This window comes from Oryzias latipes, chromosome 11 (genome assembly GCF_053564925.1).
Source record: "Oryzias latipes strain Hd-rR chromosome 11, Olatipes_Hd-rR_3.1".
Taxonomy (NCBI): Eukaryota; Metazoa; Chordata; class Actinopteri; order Beloniformes; family Adrianichthyidae; genus Oryzias; species Oryzias latipes.
The window spans coordinates 8,928,094-8,948,099 of record NC_136247.1 but is presented as its reverse complement, the minus strand read 5'-3'; the positions used below and the strand labels follow the sequence as shown (position 1 = coordinate 8,948,099).

Here is a 20,006-nt window from a genome sequence, read left to right as displayed (position 1 = left end):
ATTGGTCCAAACCAGTTTGAGTCAACATTTCTGTGGCAACCACTCTCGCCAATCAGGAGTGAGTTTGTTGGAAGTCTACACCCCAACCACTTGAAAGAAAGTGGGAGAATCTCTCAAATGTTTTGACTAAAACGTACTTTACCGAGGCATTTCATTTGTCAGTTTACACCTTCGATAACCTGAACTACAGAAAAAATATCATGAAAAAAAAAGATTTGCAAGAAAATGTTTAAATAAAAAATGATGGCTGAGCAAGGATGGTTATTCTGACAAATAAAATGACTGAGTGACAGCTGCGACAGTACAGGTAGGCTTTTGTACCTGCCAAACCAAGAGGACCAGCAAAAGGAAGTGAAATCTAGCTCAAAAATGTCAAAATAAAGTCGTTTGGCGTCACGCAGCAAGCTAGCTTTGACAAATCACAAACAACACTTGTAGAAACCATATCTTTAATGTGCTACATCATGGAAATATAAAAGTATCATCAAAATAGTCTCTCACATATAAATTTTTGACATGTCACAACCTGTTGGCAAAAATAATCTACATCAACAAACATCCTGTACAAAAATTAGCTAAAAAAATAAGAGAAGAAGCTACTAATGGGAAACTGTGGTCAAAGGAAGACTTGATGCTACTTGACGACTTCATGTAAAAACCTGGCAGGCTGTGCTTTTTTTGTTGTTTTTTTATGAGGTTCTGGTGTCCAGCTGAGATTTGGATGAAGCTACAGACATTGGTGTTAAAGCTTTTAAAGAAGAGGGGCATGAGTGTTTCTTTGTTTTCTCACAGTGAAGCTGAGTGGTTTGTCTGTTTTTGGTAACCTCGGGTGAGGAAAACGACGATCCGTCTCCATCGGTATTTCCTTCCCTTTAAAGTGGAACTCAACATTGACACATTCACATGGTTTTGGTTGTTCGTTTTGGCAAAAGGTGACACCCGATTTTTCCGTTGTTTTGTTTTTTTGTCCGACAGAAACCCAGATATCCACAGATACAGATCTTTCCTGAGTCTAATTCCAGTTTTATTTTCCACTGGAAGTGTTACAAAAGCTACCAGAAAACTATGATTCAACAAAATAAATATGGATTCCTTTGAAAAGGTAATAAGTTAAAGCACAAGAAAACAAACAATTCTCTACCTGAGTGAACAGATTTTAAATACTTCACAGCGGCTCAGTTCAGGGGCTGTTCCATCGCCAAGTCTTTGGAACATTTTTCCTTTGGTGCTCTAAAAAATGCTCTTCACTGGCTCTCTGTCTTCACCTTCGGCCATTTGTTTAGGTGGACGACGCTGGCTCGTTCCTGGTAGAGCGGTGGCGGGCTGACGGCGGCCGTCAGGGCTCGCAGCAGCACGCCGGTGTCCTTCTGGTCCTCCTTTCCCTCGCCCTCCAGGGTGCGCGCCAACCAGTGCTCCACTGCTTCACCAAGCTGAGTCGGCGACGCGGTTTCGGGCAGAGCGGCGGCCTCCTGGCTGGCGTCGAAGCGCTCCACCATCTCGCTGGTGCGCGGGTTGGCGCCGGGGCCGGCTGGACAGCAGCTGGTCTGGTGGATGCAGAGGGAGAAGCGGTGGAAAAAGGCCTGGGTGCAGCGCTGGCAGCGGTTGGGGCGGTCCTGGCTGCTGTGGAGGCGGCGGTGCAGCTTGAGGTGGATGTACTGCGTAAACTTGGTGTTGCACAGCTTGCATTGGTAAGGCTTCTCTCCAGAGTGGAGCCGCAGGTGCGTCTTCAGGTTGCTGGTGCTGCTGAAGCGTTTGTGGCACACCTGGAAAGAAAAACACATTTCTTGTAAAACAGGATGATTTTCTTTTTCACTCAAGCTTCAAAACCACGGAAACAAATATTATCGAGTTGTTTCAGACGCCCACTTGATCAAACATCGAAGTCACGTGACAGGAGGGCAGCAGTTTGAAAAATCTGTGTGTCGGCACACGACCAACATGAGTCGTGGTGGTCCTTCTATCAAAAAGGTTTACGAGAAGAGCTGCAGCGTACCTGGCATTCGTGTGGCTTTTCTCCGGTGTGGACCAGGTGGTGCTTCTGTAGGTGTGCAAGCTGGGTGAAGCTCTTTTTGCACAGGTCGCACTGGAACGGCCGCTCGCCGCTGTGCACTCGCAGGTGGACCTTCACAAACAGAGAAAACAGAGCCTGTTAGGGGAGCCTTTGGAACAGGAGGACGAGCTCCGGAGGTGAAGGTGCTACCTTGAGGTTGGAAAGCTGTCCGAAGGTCTTGGAGCAGATGTTGCACTCGTACTTGATCTTCCCGTTCTGCTTCTTTAGCGGGTAGGGCAGGGACTTGTGGCCCGGTCCATTTCGCGGCGCCGTGCCACTTTTGGTCATGCTGAGGTTCATGGCTTCCTCGCAGCCGGAGGGCGACGGCTCGGGGGTCAGCAGGTGACTGCTTGGTTTGGCGAGAGGAGACAGCTCTGGCGTGGCCGGGGAGCCCCTCGGCGGCGAGACGTTGGGCGTCTGTTCCTTCAGGCCCCCTTGTGTGGACGGAGCATAAGGGATGGACATGGGGAGCAGGGTCGGAGGGACGATCGGGGGGTATGGCAGTCTGTCGGCGCTCAGGTAGCCGCCGTATTGGAGGGCCCCTCTTGAGGGGAGCATCCCAGGGAAGGGTGGAGAACAGGCGGGCAGGAGGAGGCGGGGATAGTGGTACGGGGACAGGAACTGGTAGGAGGGCTGGAGCGGTCTGGACTGGGGGTAGAGGGGGTAAGAGGAGACCAGGCCCTCCCTGTGACCATAGAGCCCGTGGAGGTGTAGGGGGAGATTCCCAGACGCGCTTTGCAGCTGCTGCTCCGGCAAATACGCCTGGCCCAAGCCTCTGTGTCCAATGTGGGGCGGGGGGAGGACCCCCCAGGTTTCTGCGTCCTTCATCTCCACCTTTTTGCTGAAGTCCATGATCTGGTCGTCAGGCGTGTCCGGAGGAGTGTCTCTATCCAGCATTTCCACGTCTATCTTCTCCTCGTCTGCCCTCTGCTCCTTGTCTGTGGTCCACGCCAGCCGGTTTAGGTCCCTTTTGGCGCACTCCTCTTCCTCCTCTCCTCCCTCAGAGGACGGTTCTGTGGGGACAGAGGACAGTAAATCATAAGACGGCGCTTCGTCCATCCGCCCACAAGTAGCACACCTTCTTCTGGTAAACGGTAGTAGTTTCAGTTCTGACATGGCTCACAGCTTTCTGTGCGTTTCTGAGCCCATTTGCGCGTGGGAGTCGCTGTGTCACGACGCGCTCACGCATTTCTGTACTTTTACTCTGACTGGCGTGTGTTTGAACTGTCTTCCTCTGCTGACAGCAGGCAGAAAACAAACACACGCCTCTCCCTTCTGCATTAGAGGGAGCAACACACAGTCATGATGCGGACTGCTCGTTCTGCAGCTCCATGGTGGCTTTTTACCACCTAAGGATGCACCACAACTCCCACAAACTCATTTAAGACTTTTTTCTCCTAAAATACATTATTTTTTGGCCAATTTTTCTCTATTTTCTGTGTTCAAACAAAACCGAAGGAGCTTAAACTGTAATCCAGAACGCTAAAGGGGAAACTTAAGCAAACTTTTCAAGAAAATTTCTTATTTTTTGCCTTGCAAGAAAAAAGATCTTATGATTAGTTTCAGTAGCAAAATGATCGCTAAACCCGATAGAGAAAGATGGATGACTGGCAACCGATGTACTGTGTCCGGTTTATTCAAACAGTTGCGGGCAACAACAACGGCAACGCAACTTTCGTGAACAACAACTGGAATGAAGTGAGTCACGCAGGCCTTTGACCGGCTGTTATTCCCCTGACTTTACCTGAAACGCTCGACCTTTGGCACTCAGACGCGCCGGCTGCAGAGATTTCTGACCCCCACCGGTGGAAGCAGAATCCAATCAGCCTCCACTAGTTTTCCCTGATAGCAGCTATCATCTCAGACTAGAAGTGGCATGTTCAGAACTCAGATCCCAATCTGTGAGTCACCGCCGCTAAAAATAACTGCCGATCAGCTGATCTTCAAAGAAAATGAAGCAGCTGAAATGACAGACCGAGACTTTCTGGATTTTCTGCTAACTTTGAATTAAGAAAACGATCAATCCGGCGAGGATGTGTCCTAGACGGGTGTTTTCCCTTCAGGGACTCACTGTGGGTCAGCTGGTCCTGCTGGCTGCACAGCCGCTGGCTGAACTCCTTGCTGTACCACACCAGCAGCTCCTGTTTGGGCTCCACGGGCCGCATGGTGTAGAAGTAAATGTCCCGGCCGTTCTGGCACGCCACCGTGTTCTGCTCCGTCGGGGAGCGTGCCGGGTTCACGTAACGCATCCAGTTGCTCTTGTGGACGTCGTAGCCATCAATGAAGTGCTGCAGCTTGCCGCCGCTGTAGATCTGCAAAAGAAGAAGGTTTTGTTTTTTAAAACTGCTTATTTGGTGCCTTTCAGTTGAAGCTGAAATTCCCGGTGAATCCAAACGGGAACGTGGAAGAGCGGCATCACCTGTGCCATGTACGGAGAGCTGTCCTGTATCATGCTTAGTTATCTGTGCCGGGCTCCTCACCGTTCTGCTCTGCCGTCACGCCTCCTCCTGTGTTTTTGATTCTCAGAGGGGAGGCGGGGCTTGCTGATTCACCACCAGGGCGCACGCAGGACGGCACGCTTACCTCCAAAGAGAAAGCGAATCAGGCCTGCGGGCTGCCAGGGAGAGCCGGCAAAAGTGAAAGTGGATGTTTGGGGCGTGTGGCAACGCGTCTTCCTGCTGACAGGAGCAGCAGGCGAGGCTGACTTTCACTGCCGCGATCGAGGCAGGTTTACAGGAAACGGAAGGGAAAGAGCAGGCAGAAAAAAGTCCTGCAGGGAATTGACTCAGCAGCAGGGAAAATTTCCAAAGTGACTCAAGTCCCGCTGTGTGAGCCTCCTGAGCGCGCGGGGCATTGTGGCACCGAGTGTCAGGAAATCGGCTATGACTCTGTGTTGTGTTTGCCACTTCCCCTGAATTGTACAGCAAAAGCCCTGGGCAGCACGAGCTGAGGGCGAGGACGTTTTTCGCCACCTCGAGACCGTGGGAATCTTTCAGGCTGCTTCCACACCAGGACGGCCCCCTGGGGTCAGTCCCAGATGAGCGGGATGTCTCAGTTCTGACCAAACCGCCAGGGGGTATCGCCCCAAAACGTGGCCCGACCAAGAAGGGACGAAGAAAAATAGTCCCAAAAATCCCTTCACCGTGTTTACCCAGCTGCCTTCTTTTGCACTTTCAGATTTCTTTCTCTAAATCTGTAATAACCCATAAACAAAAAATAATTGCTTTACTACATCAGTTTACTTTTATTTCCACGTTGGGTTAATTTTCCCTCTCATGATCTGTGAGAGTCTGCTCACTGAAATGAACCCTACTCTGGTGCGGTTTACTTTACGTGAACTTTGACCCTTTTGTTCTGGAGTCAAACTGAGCTTTTTGATTTTTATTTTTGCTTGAGTTCAGGTGAGCTTTTCACACCTGCCAAAGCGTAACGGACTGAACCAAACGAGTGGAACCTCACCCTCCAGAAGTATTTCCTGTTAGCCTCTTTGGGGACGTTGTCTTTAGTGTAGATGTCTCCACGCAGGGGTCCGAAGCGGGTGCCCTGAGGGATGTACTCCTTGCTGAACACACCTATCACCTGGAATAGAAAAAAAAAACAAAAAAAGTTTTTACTTTTTTTTAACCCACTGACCCATTTAGAGGAAGAAATCCTCAGGCATGACCCACTTGGACGCTAACAGGCTAAACCAGTGACCTGTGGCCGAAGCTCTAAGATTAGAAGGTGCGCTCTCGATCTGTGGCGCCGCTTCTCCGACAGCTTGGTTCACAGGCCATCGTTACAAAACGAGCTGAGTCACATTAACTGGCGAGCGTCCACGTTTACGTGCACGAAAGGCATTAAAAGAAAACCTGCCGCGCGGGTCAATCAGTCGCTTTTTCTTCAGGGGATTTCTGCAGCTTGAAGGAAAAGAGACATAGCCTTAGCACATGAAAATACCCCTTAATGTCCCTTACTAACAGTAGTTTATTTAAGTATACTTAGTCTGTACTAAAGGTGGGGCAGAATACTTGAAGTTTACTCTTTATATATTATTTATCTATAGCAAACTTAAAAAGTTCCAATTTATTTTGTAAAAGTATTTAGTTAGTATACAATATACACTGCATGGCCTATGGTAGATTTGTTATACTTATACTCAAGTTAACAAAAAAGTGTACAACTTTTTGCTACTCTTACAAAGGAGTATCCAACAGAAATGTAGGAAAAGCGTTTTTTTCACAATTAAAGAAGGTAAAAATGAATCTCAAAAATGAAAAAACATATTTTCCTGACCTAAAATCCCCACGTCATGGTTCCTGGTGGGGGTGTGCAACAACGCCCAATGAGCTTTCGGAGGGTTTTGTATGGACATTGAAGTTATCCATGTAAGACCGGCTCTTTCCAAAATCCCCAAATTAGCTTTTAGGCACGAATTATGACATGTTTTTGTTGGAAGTCTGAGTCTGAACTCCCATCATGCAACAAAAACCAAGTGCACTGCCATGAAGTTCTCCCTGAAGGCTAAAAAAAATCGTGACATGGGTCAGTTCGAATTCTGATGAGCAAGCGTGCATGTGTGCAAGTGTGTGTGTGTGCCTGTTTGTGCGTCCAAGTTGTGATAACCCGGCCTGACAGGGACATTGTGCTTTGCTGGTGTTGCGTGACTAACAAGTTACTGTGGACCGCTGCTGCTGTGGCTCAACCGCTCGCTTCGGACGGGTGTTGCACGCATTTGTAATTAGACCCACGCTCACCCGCGTGGAGCCCCCGGGGCGCGGCTGCCCACCCCCAACGAAAGTTCATCATCTAGTTTTAACCCAAATCGCCACCCGCCTCCTCCTATCTCCTCAGCTGCTCCCTTGGTTGGGGCTGACGCTCCATCTGCCACGTGGCTTTCACCCCTCATGGCCTTTTTGGCACGCTCCGGGAGTGGCGTGGTGGGGGTACAAAACCCCCAGCGGAGCAGAGAGAGTGTCCTTGTGCAGCTCTGCCTGCTTTTTTGTACCCTGGTAGAAGAAAACTCCACACGGCTGCTAAACAAACACTCTCAAAACCCAGAGAAAGTTGCAAAGACATCTGGGGGGGGGTTTGTCAGCAGACTTTCGGATGAGGAACGGCGAGGAGGAGACACGCTGCAGAAGAGGAACGCAGGCAGAAAGTGTCAAATCGGAGGACAGAAAGAGGAAACAGAGGGCGACCACAAGCGAAGTGTGAGGCACTGCGAAAGCAGAGTGTGACAGCTCTTCTTCCACTTCCTAAGATGAGAAACGTCCCTGCAGCCGATGTAACTACGCCCGGCTGACTCTGGGCGGGATCCGTCAGCTACTTCCCATCATCCCTCAGCCCAAAAGTGAGCTGCCTTTTTGGCTCAACTATTAGTTGCAATTGAAGGTGCAGATCTGAAGCGGTGACCGGTCTCGTGTTGAGATCCGAAGCACCTGCAGCGGTGTTTGCTGGGATGCCTTACCTCGTTGTCCGTGTTGTAGCTGAAGCTGAGGTTTCGGGGGATGGAGGTCATGGCTTTGGGCAGGCTAAAACTCGGGTCCGACACTTGGTCTGGGACAATGTAGGTGCAGTTGAGAGCGAAGTCCACCTCTCTCCAGCTGCTCATGTCTCCCAGTGCGCTCTCCAGCTTCATGGTTGGTAGTCGACGTGTTCCAGACTCTGAGTTTGGGTCAGGTTGTTTTGGTATAGGCGCGCTTTGGTTCTCTGCTAAAGCTTTGAGATCTGGGAAAGAACATCAGGAAAGACATGAAGGGTTGCGTTGGTTGGAATCCAGAAAACAAAGGTGTCAATCAAGACTCAAAGATCATGGAGAGCATCTCCATCGGGGGCTACTCGTTAAAAGTCAACCCTGTTGACTTACTGCCAGTCATTCATTGAGCTCCTTGACCGTCATGTCTTTGGTTTGTCATCTCCTGGCCGTCTGCTCCTCACTCCTCTCAGCTCCTTCGGGTATCCGCTCTGCTCCTCTGCCAACCTCACCAGAAACTCCTGAGCCACGACCGTGCCAGGCTTTTTCAGGTTGGATCACCGGCCAATCAGGAGGCGCTGCGGTCACGTGACCAAGCCCTCTGATACAACGCTACAGGCTTTGGACAACAACACGGTGACGTCGTACACTTGACCGGCAAGCGCTTACACATGCGCGAGCACACAAAGAAGACGTCTTAATGAATGAATAAAAGAGCAGCAGATGGTCGGCCTGTTGCCTCTGAAAAACACACTCATAGACTTTTGCTTGTTTTTTTTCTTTTTCTTTTCTTCTAATGAGCAATCTGCTGCCACTGTATCATCTTGACCTACATCTCACTGTAGCGCCCGTTCAACCCGGACACCCCTGAGCTCAAACAAAACAGAAACTTGGTGTGGTACCAGAGCAGGAAACCCCCACTTTCTGAGGACTTTCATCCAGCTGTTTCCTTTCAGTGAAAACAAATTACAGCTGAAGGTTCTGGATCATTTAGAAAATGAAAAATGTACAACCCCCTCGTAGTTTTGTTTCTAAGGTGAGTCCACGTGTGAAACTAGGGTGTGTTCATACAGAACCCAAACAGGAGGGCTGTCCAACAAAAATCCATCAGCAGAATAACTGAACAAGGAGTGTGGGAAAGACGTTCCGGGCAAAAACAAGGGAGTAAAAGAGGAAGCCTACAGGCAGATCTGGAAAAATGCCTAAATAAAAAAACTTAAAGTTGTATCCCTTACAAATAAAAAGGAAACTGCCAGTTTAAAAAATCCTAATGAAAAAAATGACGTAAAAAATTTCAATGAAAAATAATTATCATAAGTCAAATGCTGAATCAAGGCTAACAGTAGCTTTGGTGAAGGTAAATACTTAAGCAGGCATACACGCTCAAATGTGATGCTAAATTAGCGAAAAGAAAATGCGCACAGCCAGTTGGGAAAGAACTGGCTAATGCCTTTAACATGGAAATGTTGACTAAAATAATATATTACGTGCTGTAAACACTTTATTATTTTATTAGTTGACAAGACACAGAACAATACCAACAATAAAAACATAAGTGTGTAATATTGTTTTTTTTATGTAAGTTTCTATTTTTTTAGCCTACTGTAACTAAGTTTGTTTGAATCCACTTTAAATCTTAGACATGAGCCAGTAATAAAATATATAGAAAAAAGCAAAAAAAAATAATTTTTAAATATGCTTTATAAATTAAAACTTTAACGGTTGTAAAAAAAAAATTGTGTAGTTGCGGATGGTTTAAGCAAAATTTATTTTTCATAATGTATTTTTGTTAATGCAATTGATCAACTAACATAGTTACCAGGTAATAAATCGGCAAAAGTTTCTTTTTTTATGTTTTGTTTTGAACTTTTCTGTGAAAATCCCTCTCGGACAGCCACTTATTTTTAAACCTCGCCGGCTAAAAAAGTTGAATTGGCTGCCATATGGCACAACTGCTTTTGCAAGAGTGGAGATTTGCTGCTCAGTGTGCTGTGGGGGGCTGAGGTTGAGTGCGTCGAAGGAAGATTAGGCTCTTTCACTGGCCCGCTGGGCTAATTTCTCTAATTTGCAGACAGTCTGGGCTCTGGCTCAGGGCTCAGAGGCTAAAGGCCCAGCACTCTAGGACAGCAGGTTAGACGACTCATCTCACTCCTCGACACACATCCAGGACACCCAAGGTTTCAGACGTACTTTTTCCAGGCAGGGAATCCGGCGGGGCTGAGGAAACTGGGACTTTACTGCCAGGCGGGAGGGCAGCAGACAAAGGATCAGCTCTCCTGGATCTGTCTGAAACAGAGAGCGAGAGCCAAAATGATGTGACCCCAGACACATGAGTGACCGCTCTGCACACCTGTTTAACCACTCTGCACACCTGTGTGACCGCTCTGAACACCTGTGTGACCGCTCAGCACACCTGCGTGACCGCTCAGCACACTTCGTGACCGCTCTGCACTCCTGTGTGACCGCTCAGCACACCTATGTGACCGCTCAGCAAACCTGCGTGACCGCTCAGCAAACCTGCGTGACCGCTCAGCACACCTGCGTGACCACTCTGCACACCTGTGTGACTGCTTTGCACACCTGTGTGACGGCTCAGCAAACCTTTGTGACGGCTCTTCACACCTGTGTGACCGCTCAGCACACCTGCGTGACCACTCTGCACACCTGTGTGACTGCTTTGCACACCTGTGTGACAGCTCAGCAAACCTTTGTGACGGCTCTTCACACCTGTGTGACCGCTCAGCACACCTCCGTGACCGCTCAGCACTCCTGTGTGACCGCTCAGCACACCTGTGTGACCGCTCAGCAAACCTGCGTGACCGCTCAGCAAACCTGCGTGACCGCTCAGCACACCTGCGTGACCGCTCAGCACACCTGCGTGATCACTCTGCACACCTGTGTGACCGCTCTGCACACCTGTGTGACGGCTCAGCAAACCTTTGTGACGGCTCAGCAAACCTTTGTGACCACTCTGCACACCTGTGTGACCGCTCTGCACACCTGTGTGACCGCTCAGCACACCTGCGTGTCCGCTCAGCACAGCTGTAGAGGCGGGACTTGTCAGTGACAACGCAGAGAAACCAGCTTTACAAAGGTTTACCCAAGTATTTTTTATCAAAATTATGCAAAATAATAAAATGTTACCACAAAAGTCAGCAAATAATAAAATGTGGGGGAAAAATTAACAAATATCAATTAAATTTTATTTTCCACTTTACTTTCATAAACAAATAAAACAAGATTCTTAATGTTAATTAGCATCAATTGCTGTTTCCATTACACATATGTGCAAATGTTTTTTGAAATTCTAGAAAAAACACCATTTCGCAATTACACTGTTTTCATTGAATCATAATTATGTAAATAAACAAAAAACAACTCACGCGAAAAATCCTTCAAAGACATGGTGACGGATGTGAACAATACTTTGATTTACAGCAGATACATTCACATTCTGCCACAGCACTAGCGCTCATCATCATCATCATCATCTATCAAAGGAGACGTCAGTGTCTTATTCAGGCACTCGTGTCATGGCTAACGGAGCAAACAGACCCAGACTGGAACCCGGAAGAAAACACAGGTGATTATGATGGTAAGTAAAGGGTTTTAATTTTCGGATCTTGGTTTTGTAGATGGTTGGTGAAGCTGTAACGTCCGAGGGGAACCCGCGACGATGATGGATAATTTCTGCGGCCCGTGGCGTCACTGGTGGAGACAACCTTGAGATGGCAGAGGCTCGTGGCGAAACAGGAAGTGTTCTGAGGCTTGGATCCGGAACGAAGATGACTTGTGCGACCACTCGTGGTGATGGAATCCTGAGGACAGACAGAGAGCAAGACTTAGGCAAGGGCTATAAACAACTAGGGCTATGAACGAGGCGACCAAACTATGCACCATAGAGGAGCAACGAACTGGCAATGAATACTGGTCCTGGATCTTCTTTTGAAGGCAGGCGGGTGATGAGGTGAGTGGACGCAGCTGTGATGAGTCAGCAGCCAAGCAGAGAGGGGAGGGGGAGGATATCTGACAGAGGCACCATGACACATTGAGCCCCAAGCTCCTTACAAGCGGGAGCGGCTACGAGTGAAGGGATTTTGGGAAGTGTTGGTTGATGATTTTACAGAGGAGCCGTCGATCGAACAATTCCGCATGCCGCGGTCAACTTTTGATGAGCTGTGTGACTCTGGGACCTCTGGTGGAGGCCGCTGTGCAGTCCCCAAGGAGCCACTTCGGTCTTTGGTCACATGACTCATTTAATTTAAAATAAATTGTTTTTATTGCAGTTTTGGGAAATGAAAACTTTTTTTCCCCGATAATTGACATTGTCGTGTTTCCATTCTGAGAAATTATTGCAAATCTAATTTTCGCAATTTCATAGTCAGTGGAAACGCTGCTTCTGAAAAAGTAAAGAAATTTACATTTATTTTGATTAAATCTATTTTCTTTTTATTTAAAAATTATTACATTTGTTTGATAATTTGATTTTTATTGGTTTGATTCCACAAGTTTTGGCCAGCAAAAACATTTGCATGTTTTAAACATTACTCGATTGTTTCATTACTTCCTTTTTTTCTATTTAAGTAATATATCTCTACTCCTGTTTTAGAGCATTTTGAAGCTACTCTGCCCAACCCCCCCCCAATTCTTCAATATGTAGTTGCTTACGCACAATCATTCAGTTTTTTAAGCTAATTTCTTCATTCATTTAAGAATAATCGAATAATATTCACCAGAATGGCAAGCATCTAATTAGCTAATGAATACATTTTAACACTTTTTAGCTAATTTAGCCTCAGGAGTTAACATGGACACGTGTTTAACCGAATCTTTTCGACTTTGTTTCCCCACATTTTTATGTATAGGTCTGATCCCTCTTTGACTTAACATGCTGAACATTTGCTTTTAACATTTTTTAGGATCATAAAGCTTCTTTACGTCAGCTTTGTTGCCTTTAGTACTTGGGTGAGTTGGTTGTCTATTCAATTTTTTTTCTCCTTGAACAATTCAATGGATCCAACTTTTGGACCAAAATTTCTGAACTGCACTTAAAACTGAGTCAGATGTGACCTATGTTTCTGACTCATGTGGTTAAACATTGCTGGAACGTTCTCTACTGTTAAAGGTATTCACGTGTGCACGGATGTCCCCGTGGTTCTCTGGAGTCCCAAAGCAGCAGAAATGTGTTTACGATCAAAACTTTGGTCCTCTTCTGTTCTTGAACTCGGTTTAAAAGCTGTTCTAGGAAGGGAAACCGATCCCCAAACAGGGAGGTTTCTTTACGACATCACAGTGAGGCAGATTTGCCAACACTGCATGTGCTTCTAACGATGACATTTGTCATTCAATCCTCCATTGTCTTATCTTTATTTATTGTTTACTTGATTAAAAAAAGTTCAAAGTAGAGCCCCAACTTGGCCGTATCACCATTTAAGAAAAACCATGAAGCAGTTCAAGCATCACATGCGTGACAGGGAGTGTGGAAAAGTGCCTAAAGCGACACAAGTAGACCTACTTGTCTATTCCTGCTTCCTTTTTCCTGGGAGCCCTTTTTAAACTGTCAATCATTTATTGAAACCGTAAGGCACTTCCAAAGTTTGCTAACCTCATACAGTTATGACCTGATGACCAAATGTAGAAGGAAACACCTGACGACAGGTTGAGTCACCTGAACACACAGGAGTGTTTGTGTAGCATTTCCCTTTGGAATGACACGTTTCATCGCGCTCAACCATGAGTCAGTCCGCCAAACAGGGGCACGCCCACGCCCGCCACTCAACAAACCGGACCTTTGTCCCCCCCTTTGTATTTATCTCCCTGTTCTCTCAGTAAACAGCTGATTTGGGACAAGAAAGAGGATTTAATTTGTGATCAAGCTCATAAACTCTTGATCAATGACAGAATAACACTTTTTAAGGGTGAAGCGAGAAGAGACTGAGCGGGGGGCAGTTGTTGTTTACCGGATCGGGGAAGCTTATGGACCCCTCAGATCCATTTAAGCAAGAGGATTAGAGCCAGCCCTCCCCCGCCCCCAGATTCAAGCATAAATATGAAAAGCGATTGTTTTCTTGAAGCCCCCTTTGTTTTTGCAGCCTTTTAGACGAACATCTGTGACTCAGGGAGGTGTCATTGTCAGACGGTGGAAGATGTGTTTGCTGTTGGGTGCATGTACAGATGGATCACATTACTGTTTCAACACTTCTACTGCTTTGAAGCTTTTTTTTTGTTGTTGAGGAAATTCGCTTGCGTTTGTTTTCGTAATGATACAAAAGACATTGTAAATATTCTCTGAGTGCATATTTCCATATAACTCTTGAGATAATTGGCGTGTTGGCGGTCTGCCCACTTCCAAAGAATTATTTTAACAGGTTATCAGCGATTAGAATCTGGAGAATGTGCCCAGAAAAAACGCACATGGAAGGAGATGCCAAAAAGAGCATGTTTTTTTTTTTTAAATGTAAAACGCATTTCTTTCCGAATAAAATGTATTATTATTATTATTATTAAAAGAAACTTGCATTAGAAACGTGACGTGCGACAACATGATGGCTCTGGTGGACGGATAACTGCCCAAACCCATTTGTCTCATTATAATTCTTGTGTTTTTTTTTTTCATAACTGCAACTCAACAGCAAGTCCGCCCCCCTTCCCCTCCCCATTGCTGACAGCTCTCTTTTTTACACGCTGTCCCACTAGCTCACACCCCCCAACTAATAATAGCGGTGCAACAGAAATGGTGAGGAGTATTGGAGCTATCCAGGCGTACAGTTCAGATCCAGATTCCAACTCAGACAAGGAAAACTAAGACGAACATGGATCTATTTGTCTGCAAGTGGATTCATCAGAATGGAGCTGAGCAGGGAGCCTGTTGCGCGCCCAGTGCATACGATCTTTTTCAAACAGCACTTTTTCTTTATCACAACGATTTCAGCAAAGAAATACTCATAAAATTCTATTTTAAGGCTACTTGTCCTCTCATATTCCCTCCATCATCAGAAAAATGCCGCAAGAACATCTTAAAAATACCAGAAATACAATTTTCATCAGAGTGGGATCTTTAAGCACTAGATTGTGGTGTTTGAATCCACTTTAGAGTGGATATTGGTGTTTTGCAGATGATGTAGTAGATTTTGCATAAAGAACAAGAAAACGTTTCCAGGTCTTTACCGACATTGAAAAACTGAACTTAACATTCCAGGCATTCAACTTTTTTATGAGCCAATTATTGTAACTGCCACGATCCAAAAAAAACATTTGTTAATGTACCCGTTGATCCAGACTAGAATAGGCGATAAGAAAAGGTATAAGATTGTAGGCTAAAGTCTGGTGTAAAATCTTGTGGACTTTGGGGGGAAGAAGACTTTCCTGCAGAGTCCAAAATGGTTGTGTGAAAAACAGGAGGTTTTGTTTGAAACTGGAGATCCAAACATTTAATAAAAACCCACAAAAAAAAGAGGATGAAAACAGAGGAGAACCAGAGGCTCTTCAAACACTAAAAACCATGACAATAAATTCACTGAGGGTCAGTTAACTGAAACAGAAACAACTGTGAAGAACCGAAGACTGAAAAGTTCTAGTTTGGTTAAGAGTGAAAACTGACCCACATTTAAGATTTGCAGATTTGCAAACTTTAGCCGTGTTTTGATAAATCTGGTACATTTAGAATTAGCCTCGCAAGGCCTAAAGTGAGAGTTCACACTTCATCACATATTTCTGTAGTTAAAAGCCGGAGTTTCTCAGCATCTCAGACTGAAATAACCCATCTCATTTTCACACCTTTTCTGGCTCGTATTTCATTTGCAAAGAGGAAGGAAGAAGAACGATGAGCCAGGGCCCAAATGGCCTCCTCCTTATCTGCATCATCTACACTGCTGTCACCATGCACAGTGGCTCTGAACCACATGCATACACACTTTCATGGACGTGTCAAAGCTTCTTTTTATAGTCTGAGAAAAGAAAGGTGTTTATCATCAGAGGCAGCCGGGGCAGTGGCTTCAGAGCATCTGGGAAAAACACCAGACATCATCAGCTCTTTATCTCCACAGAACTCCAAACGGCATCACACCTACACATGCAGCGCTTTCAGTGGCCTTTTTCCTCCAAAGTGTTGCGTTTCAGTCATTTGTTGGCATGTGATCAAACTCCTGGTGTGTTTTTCTTTGGATTGTGAAAGGCAGTTTAGCTGTTGCTCAGCACAAAAACGAAATAAAATTGTCATACAAGTAGAGCAGACACACAAATGCAGGATCAGTGGGAATCATGAAATAACAAGAGTGTAACCCTTGTACTATCCTAGGTACTTTAACATTGGGAGTTGGGTCATCTAGACCCACTAGACAGTGCACTGAACCTTTTTTCTTCAATGATTTGTGATCTTCACCACCTTTATCCACCTTTGTTTTGGTAGGGAGAACACGTCAATGCAAGGGTGGGGTCATCTAAGATGGCACAAGGGGTAAACAAACTTACACTTTGTCGAATTTCACAGTTTTTTCAAGAACTTGGTGTCATTTTTGCCTTGTGCATTAGTCACGACTGCCCTTGAAGGCCGTTTTACACAGCATTACGTATATTTTCCACGTATGAAATATCTGTCTTTCGTGATACATGCGTGATAGACTTATTTCAACAGCGTTTCTTGCGTTCGTCATTCGTCGATGTGCGCAGATGTCTATCTAAGGTATCGGCCAACAGATTTTTACGTGAATTTGGTTTTAACCTGTTCAAAACTTTTGATCAGTTGAGAATTGTGCAGTTGATGCTTATTTTATGTAGTTTATACACAATTATTATGTAAATCTTACGCACTTGTTAGGGATTTTTGCGAGATGGATATGCACATTTCCACAACCGTTCCACATTTGTCTAACGGACTTTTCAGGCATGTACCAGCAATAGATAACTTTTATATCCTGTATACAACAGACATGACGTTTATATAGACGCATGAATCACTAATGAAGTGCATATAAACAGTGCAATTATCACACACGGTTCATGTTTTACGTTGATCTAAGTATTCTTTCGTACTTTGTGTGTGGTTTTAACGTGGTTCATTCGTAAGAGATCTGTGAAAATTTCACGTAAGGACCACAACTTTTCTCACTTTTTCCACATATTTTTAAATATGACTAGTTTTTATCCATGCAATATGCACAAAATCTACGTAGTGACTGTGTGACACGGCCTTTAGAGTGAATATAGGCTGTATCCTGGCAAAAAATGGGCAAGTCTGTACAGGGCATGCATGTGGCCCATTCAATATTTTAAGATCGTGGACCACCCAGTAAGGGCAAAAATGATGAGAAATTAGGGGTGGAAGTAGGTTTGACGTAGGCATATTAAACATATGTTTCATTTGTAAGTGTGTTCTAAGTGTGTGTCCCTTACGTGCAGTCTGCCTGTTAGAAAAAGGAAATTAGACAGAGTGGTTTGTGTGGGGATCCTAAGGGCGCTTGCATGCATGCAGGATTGGCACGCGGTCTTAAAGAGCCAGTGCCCACACTTCACCAATAACTAGAGTGCGGCGTGAGGCCACCATGCAACCTTACTCACCTGGACGTCTTTAGTGCGTGTAACTTACACTATCCTTACAAGTACACAAGGACACATTTACCACACACACGACAATGGTACGTTCCATTTTCATGACACCCCTTGGGGTGGCCGTATGAGCCTGAGACGATGTAAGACTCACCCGCGCTCCCCTGAAGATACAATCGCTCTTCTCTACAACCCTGTACGGCCCTGGACAGCCCAAAACCCTGCAGCACCCGTACAGGTCAACCCCCACCCCACCCCCATTTCACATGTCTTCAAATTGATCACATGTTGTGTTTTTATGTTATTTAACCCTTCAGGACTGCAACCCTTTCTGACCGGGGGGGTGAGGGGGGCACTTTTCTCTGCATCAGAATCAACTGATTTATGTAGATTGCTTAAAAACTTTTCTACTGTAAAGTGTTGCATATCAGCCCAAACGCTGATTTTCTCTGCATCTACATTTTACTACTACTTCTTTCGGCTTTTTTTCTCTTTTCTGTGCTGAATTAGAATTTCCAGCTTCAGTTTGATTGATATTATAAGTATATATGGGTGTTTTCCTGCAGTTTGGCCTTGCTGTCGCTGCTTTGACACTGTCTACTTCCTTCATCTATGTTTGCATTTAAAAGCTTTCCTTGCTTATAAAAAAGCTGAAATGCTTCCTTCTTTGTACACGTTGTCAATGTAGTGGTTTTTTGTTTGAACATTTTTAGCATGATTTTGCCTTTTGTAATGGAACACTTTTAGCAGCATTGTCAGAGATGATTGAATGACAATTGACATAGAATCTCACAGAAGCTGCTGAATGATCTTTTTATTTTTTCTAACTTTTGTCACCTTCAGAAGTTTCTGAAAATGTCCCGGAGGGAGACTGCAACCAATCCTGAACTGCTGGGACTTTGTGTTAGCGTCTCTATTTTCTAAAACTTGTTCCTGTTTTTGTAAGATGTCGATCTCGATGATTTTCAGGTGATTGTTTTTTTTCTCTTTGGTCTCTGAATGGGCTGAAAGTGTCAGAGCGGTGCGGCCTCCTTGGGTCCTCAGTGCACGTGCGTGAGCGTGCACGGCGTGCAGTAATCTTTAATTAGCCGAGAGGAAATTTCAGTCGGCTGCTCTCTGAGCTCATCAGTCTGCAGAAGCCTAAAGAGCCTAATTATTGCAACTCGAGCCGTTCTCTGCAGCACATGCAGTTATTATCCAGCCATTGGGGGAGAGGGAGGGGGCAAGAAAGGCTTGACTTCAGGGGGGTGGCAATTGGGTCTGCACACTTTTAGCTTGTGGGTAACAGGTGGGCCCGTATGCCCCCACCTCCTGCACGGAGGACTTTATCTAAGATCTGTCTGGCAGACAGAGAAGAAGATTTCAGCAGCAAATCCAGTGGATCAATAAAAATGTCTGCTAATTAGGCTGGATGGAAAGGGACGCGGAGGGGGGGGATGAGAGTGAAGACAGAAAGGCAGCTGATTCAGGAGTCTAGACAGATCAGCAGAATCCCGGCCAGAAGGTCGGAAGGAGGGGAGAGGGAGTCAGGTGAGGTGGAGCAGGTGACGGTCAGGGATCAGGCGTGTCTTTGCTCCGCCCCCACTCTCCTCTCCTGCAACAGCGATCGGTTTCCCTGACCCCAATCCTGCCTCTTCCGCCTCCTACCTTTCCCCATCCCCATCCCCTCCCTTGCCCCTTTTCCGTCCTTCCTCTGGAGTTTGACCTAAATCTCTTCATTTAATCTTCTTCTTCTTCTGCTGGTCTTCTCGGCAGCAATCAACCCCTAATTGTCTTAATCTCATTGGTCTTTTATGGTCCCGGGGGAGGGGAGGCGGGGGTGACAACAACAACATCACCAGCAGATCAATTTGTGGCATCACGACCAAGGCCCTGCATTGATTGTCAATGGGGTTGAAGTTTTCTGACAAGTTTTCTGCCTATGAAACCCAAACGCACAAAGAAGTGCGGGTAACTGTCCACTGTCATGCCGTTTGAATCCCGCACCACTGGAGGAACGTGTGCGGAGCGGACCTGTCTGACTTTTTGAGACGATGTTACTGAAAACAGTCAGGAACAATGAGAGATTAGCGGTGGCCGCTGCACCATCTGTCCGCCGTGTTGCTCTCTTGGTGTGTGTTTTTTGTTTGTCTCCACAGATGTTGTAACCGTAGAAATTCACCTCTGTGCAGAAAGCTGCTTCGCCCCAGACTTGTTTTCAAAGAATCGCCTGCGCCCCCCCCCCCCATCCCCCCATAGCCCGGTCATGTGTCTGCAGTCAGAAGACACCGTCTGACCGTGTTTGTCTGTAATCTGACAGGCTAATCTCCTCTCCTTGCCTTGAACGCAGAGCTACCTGGGTCTCTCTGGCCAATTACAGCCCATCGACACAGAAATCCATGCAGGAGGGGGCCAGAGTCGCCCCGAACGGGGGCCCGGTCAGCTTTCTTCGGTTCAGTCTGTCTGGGGCCCCGCATTTTAAAGCTCGTAACAGCCCATCTGTCACGGCCTGATCCACTTTCTTCCCAGCGGCTCTGTAGATTATCGGTTGGTTACCGCACGAGTTAAAAGGTCGGGTAATCATCAGAACCGGAGTCCAGCAATGATGGGGACTTACATTTTTGACGCTATTTAAATATGAATCTAGTATTTTTTTAAAGGCATGAAAAGCTGAAGAAAAACATCAAAATAAGGAAAAACTGAACATTTTTTCAGAGAAAAAACAGCTTTATAGTATACCACAAAAAAACAATCATCTATTTATTTAATAGATTTAAAAAACATTTTTTAAAGTAATTTATTTATTTAAGTGAATAGAAAAGTTGCCTTTTTGAGTTTTTGAGTGCAAAAAAGACTTATAGATTTATTTAAATAATGCAAAAAATATTTTTCTTAAAAGAAAAACATCTATACAGTGTAGTACAAAAAACCCACTTATTTTTATTAGAGGAAAAAAATATTTTGTTGAAATTAAAACAG

The 20,006-nt window shown here is 45.7% G+C and overlaps 2 protein-coding genes across 5 annotated transcripts in view; one reads left to right on the top strand and one right to left on the bottom strand.

Moving 5' to 3' along the window:
- LOC101168224 (prolyl endopeptidase) overlaps positions 1–20,006 on the top strand; it is a 67,835-nt gene that overhangs the window by 31,441 nt on the left and 16,388 nt on the right. The gene's annotated exons all lie outside the window — the stretch shown is intronic.
- prdm1b (PR domain containing 1b, with ZNF domain) lies at positions 433–8,040 on the bottom strand. Of its 2 annotated transcripts, XM_078955314.1 has the most exons (8): positions 7,899–8,024; positions 7,500–7,759; positions 5,510–5,629; positions 4,470–4,664; positions 4,122–4,362; positions 2,201–3,063; positions 1,994–2,122; positions 433–1,763 (listed from the first exon to the last, which is right to left on the bottom strand). In XM_078955314.1, exons 4-8 carry the CDS (start codon positions 4,500–4,502, stop codon positions 1,245–1,247), a joined length of 1,785 nt encoding a protein of 594 aa, XP_078811440.1. In that variant the 5' UTR covers positions 4,503–4,664; positions 5,510–5,629; positions 7,500–7,759; positions 7,899–8,024; the 3' UTR covers positions 433–1,244. The 2 variants fall into 2 exon arrangements, with proteins under 2 accessions (XP_078811440.1, XP_004074375.1); XM_004074327.5 differs by lacking the exon at positions 4,470–4,664 and having other exon boundaries at positions 7,899–8,040.